This window comes from Marmota marmota, unplaced genomic scaffold (genome assembly GCF_001458135.2).
Source record: "Marmota marmota marmota unplaced genomic scaffold, marMar, whole genome shotgun sequence".
Classification (NCBI taxonomy): domain Eukaryota; kingdom Metazoa; phylum Chordata; class Mammalia; order Rodentia; family Sciuridae; genus Marmota; species Marmota marmota.
The window spans coordinates 38,278,565-38,283,165 of NW_025999949.1; the positions used below are offsets into that span (position 1 = coordinate 38,278,565).

Here is a 4,601-nt window from a genome sequence, read left to right on the forward strand (position 1 = left end):
TTTTTTTTTTTTTTTTTTTTTTTTTTTTTTTTTTTTTTTTTTTTTTTAGAGAGAGAGAGAGAGAGAGAGAATTTTTTTTAATATTTATTTTTTAGTTTTCTGCGGACACAACATCTTTGTTTGTATGTGGTGCTGAGGATTGAACCCGGGCCACACGCATGCCAGGCGAGCGCGCTACCGCTTGAGCCACATCCCCAGCCCCTGGAATATTTCTTGATACTCCTTTTCTAGTGATGGCCTTTCCACACCTATGCACAAGCACCGCTTCTTTTTGGTTTTTGTGTGTTGTGTGGGGTGTGGGTTGCTAGGGACTAGACCCAGGGCCTTCTGTGTGCTAAGCAGCTACTGTACTCTGAGCCTCAGCCCAGCCTGGAGCATTGCCTCCAGAGTGGAACGACCCAGTGCCCACCAGGCCATTGAGCACGTTTCCTTTCTGTGCACTGGTGGGTGGGTTGGGCTTTCTGTGTGGCTGCCAGACAAAAAGTCCTGTCTGCTTTTGCTGCTATGGACACTGTCCTGATCATCTTTTGCACTTGTATGACGGTGTCCTAAGGAGGAGCTGCTGGATCAACACACCTGAATTTTTCTTTTGTAAATTTGCTTATTTGAAGATGCTTATAGAATGGGAGGAACCCTAAGTTGAAAGCTCAATGAATTTTTATGGGAAAGCATGGCTCCAGGGAGCCTAGGGCTTCCTCTGTCCTTTCCCACCACTCCCCATGGGGTGGCACAAGGCTGCTCTTGGATGTCTATAGGCACCTTCTGCTGAGCTCTGAGTGCCCCTGTTTCATGCAGCAGCAATTGAGTCTGTTTTGTTGCCAGGGTTCTGCTGTGTGAATGTATTACGATTTATTTTCCCTTTACTTGTGGAGGACTCTTGGTAGCCCCAGGTTGGGGTTCTTGTGCATGCATCTCTGGCACACAGGGACACTGTTTGTGGATGTGTACCCGAGAGCAGGGTTGCGGGTCACAGGATATGTGCAGACAGCTGTAGACAGGCTGCCAGACCCTTTCCAGAGCCGTGGCTCCAGCATGTGATCCTGAGACCTCCAGGGAGCTTGGCTAGCTAAATGTCCAGCACACTTGTCCTGCACTTGTCCGTGTGCAGCAAGGGCCTGGCTGAAGGCATGGGACAGGCCCCTAAGTCCCAGGAATGGAGCAGTGATGTCAGAGGCACCACTGGCTGGCTGACTGGCTGGCTGGTTGAGACCCATTGTGTTGGGTGCTGGGCTGTTGATGGTCAATCTGTTCACCTTGGTATCATTCTCATGATGTTGCTGTGATCCCTGCTTTTCAGATGGGAAACATGGCTCAGAAAGGGGGTGAGTTGCCTTATGGTATTCAGTGGGCAAATCAGGGCCAGTACTGGTGATTCCTGAGTGGGTCACTGATGTCACCTCTGAGGGGCCTCATGGCAGGACCCACTTGTAGGCTGCCAGTATCTGCTTCTGTATGTCAGTATTGAAATGCATGGGGGTCTGAAGGTAGTAAAGAGCATTCCGTATAGGTGCCTTGAGTTTGAGGTTCTAGTGGTCATGCAGGTGGTAACCTTCAGGTCCTCAGAGAAAGCCTTGGGCGTGGCAGTGTCCTTCTGGGGAGAGCCCAAGGGCCCCAGGCTGTGTTTCCTCCACCTTCCTCCTGCAGGGCTGCCACGAGTGTGGCCCGCTGCCCTGCCATGGATTTTGGAATTGCCTTAGACTCCCTTGGTCTTACTTTTCTTTGTCATTCGTCATCTATGACTTTTGGAGCCCCTCCTTGCTCTGGTTTCCATGGTGCTGTGAAGCATTTGTCTTCTGTGCCTTTGTACTGGTGGGCATAGGTGTCCTCAGTCACACTCGGGCAGCAAAGGCTGGTTCTAATGCTTCCCAGCCGCATGGCTGTGGGCCTGGGCAGGGGCCCAGAACCTCTGAGTCCTGGGCTCCATCAGCAGGGCTGCAGCTCTGGAGATGACAGACTGGTATTCACGTGGTCGGCAGCGGCTTCCTGCTTTCCTTCTAGTGTCTGAATGAGCCCTGTTTGCTGTTTCAGCTCATGGGACCAGGACTGAGTGCCAGGGAAGCCTGGATAAGTCAGAGTGGCAGAAACACTCCAGGCCAGACACACTGATCGGCAAGGAAAGCAGCGGGGAGGCTGGGGGAAGCCTCAGGTTGGGGTCAAGCCCTTTCGCGGATCAGAGACCTCACAAATGTGAGACACGTGAGCAAAGTTCTGAGCAGAGATCCGACCTCAACAACCATGACCGGGTGCACCGGTCAAAAAAACCAAATCTCGTTCCTGACTCAGGGGAAATCTTAAATTCAAACTCAGTTGTTAGAGAAGATCAGAAAATTCCCACTGGGAAAAAGCTGCCTCACTGTGGGCACTGTGAGCAGACGTCCAGGTGCAGCGGCAGCCGTGTCAAGCTCGAGCGGCTGCACCGCGAGGAGACCCCCTACCGCTGCGGCGAGCGCGGGAAGGCCTTCCGCGCCTATTCTTCCCTCGGCTACCACCAGCGCACCCACACCGGGGAGAAGCCCGATAAATGCCACGACTGCGGCCAGGCCTTCAGTGACGGCTCCATCCTCATTCGGCATCGCCGGACTCACACTGGAGAGAAGCCCTTTGAGTGTCAAGAATGCGGCAAGGGCTTTACTCAAAGCTCTAACCTTGTCCAACATCAAAGAATTCACACGGGAGAGAAGCCCGATAAATGCCACGCGTGTGAGAAAGCCTTCGTGCAGAAAACCAAACTTGTGGAGCGTCAGCGAAGCCGCACAGGAGAGAAGCCCTTTGAGTGCAACGCCTGCGGCCAGGCCTTCAGCCAGAGCACACACCTCACCCAGCACCAGCGCATCCACACCGGCGAGAGGCCCTACACCTGCGCCCAGTGTGGCAAGGCCTTCCGCCACAGCTCCAGGCGCATCCAGCACCAGCGGTCACACCACGGAGACAAGCCCTACACCTGCAGTGACTGCAAGAGGGCCTTCAGCCAGAGGGCGTACCTGGCCCAGCACCTCAGGGTGCACACTGGGGACAAGCCTTACAGGTGCGGCGAGTGTGGCAAGGCCTTTCGGCACAGCTCCAACACGTGTCAGCACCAGAGGACGCACCTCCGCACAGACTGGCCCCTGTGAGCCACTTTCTCAGCTGGCGGAACTGCCTGCCGAATTTACTGTTCCATGCACGGGGTGAAAGAGCCCTTCTGTTTAATCAAAGAGGCCTCTTCCCTTGAACCCAAAGCAGTACCTACTCCTTCAGAGAAACAGAAAATGGAGCAACACGGCTGCTCATGCAGTCTCCCTACCTGGAGAGACTTGGCTGCACCCACCCCCTCCCCGCCCCCCAGCCAGGAGGCCATCCCAGGGAGAAGTGAGGAACCCAGGCTAATTCCCTCTTAAGACTGAGAGCCATCTTGTCACAAAGGCATGAAAAGTTAACTTCTGCTTTACTATAAATTACTGCAATTTCTAAACTTGCTTGGAATGCCTGCCAATGCCTTGAACTCACCCATGCCTGGCTTTCCCTGACCAGATAACAACCCTCTCTAAAACCTTAGTGGCGCCTCATAAATTCTGACGTTGGGATCTAAATTTACTCCCTAAGTCCTGAACCGTTTAGACCATTAACCTACTACCTGCCTTTGTATTATGCGGTTATCTGTAAATTCTCAAAGACACCCCCCTTTCTGCAACTTTTTTGTGCTATAAAACTGTGTTCCTAGAGAGCTGGAGTGCTGTCTTCTATGCCCATGGGTTTCGGGAGAGATAGCCCTGGCCGGTCGGAATTACAAGCTTGCTTTAATGTGATTTAAATTGGAGTTGGTGGTCTTTTCTTTGCGTAGTGCTTTAACAGAAGGAAAAAGGAAAAGGGAGGACGCTCTCAGTGGAAAAGAAGTTCCTCCGCTGTGGCTATGTCTTCAATGCCAGGAACCCACACTGGAGAGAATGCCACACAGGACAAAATTACAAAAAGCAACACATCACTCATTCTTTTCCCTGTCATTGAGTCAAAGTTGCTTTTTTATAGTGGTAAAATATGTATAACATAAAATGTATCATCTTAACCATTTTCAAAGTTGCAGCGTGGTAGTGTTAAGCTCTCGTGCAGTGTTGTAGCTCTTTCGCGCACTGTTCTGTTATCCCAAACAAAACTCTGCCTCTTACACGAAGCTCTCCCAGTGTAAGGTCCTTGCTTAGCATCTGGATGGCCATCTTAAGTGACAGCGCCATCGTAAGAAATATTTTGCTTTCTGGCCCAAGGGCCTTTCTGAGAAAGGCTTACCATTCCCTCATACCAACCTACCATTAACCACCTGCATTAGGGCCCCAGGCTCTAATCCCTGAGCCTGCCCAATAAAAGTCCTGAACCCCAAGTCTGTTTTGCCTCTCTCCGTCTATGGAGAGATGGTCTTTATTGTCAGCTCTGACAAATAAACTCTCGTGTGTATCTCTGCCTGGTCTCTGTCTTTCATTTCTCGCTGGCCTGGCTCCCAGTTCCTTGCTTTCCTTTCACCAGGTAGCCTCTGTACCCTCAGCTCACTTTCTGTCTCTGAATTTGCCTCTCAGAACCTCATGCAAGGGGGGTCCTGTGAGATGTGTTCCTGGAGCACAGTGTGGTCCAGT

General features: G+C 51.8%; 1 protein-coding gene across 1 annotated transcript; it reads left to right on the top strand.

The window, feature by feature from the left end:
* The first annotated feature begins 1,306 nt into the window (after positions 1 to 1,306).
* On the top strand, positions 1,307 to 3,495 carry Znf34 (zinc finger protein 34). Its single transcript, XM_015486321.2, has 2 exons — positions 1,307 to 1,322; positions 2,029 to 3,495. The coding sequence occupies exons 1-2, from the start codon at positions 1,307 to 1,309 to the stop codon at positions 3,111 to 3,113; spliced, it is 1,101 nt and encodes a 366-aa protein (XP_015341807.1). The 3' UTR covers positions 3,114 to 3,495.
* The last annotated feature ends 1,106 nt before the right edge of the window (positions 3,496 to 4,601 follow it).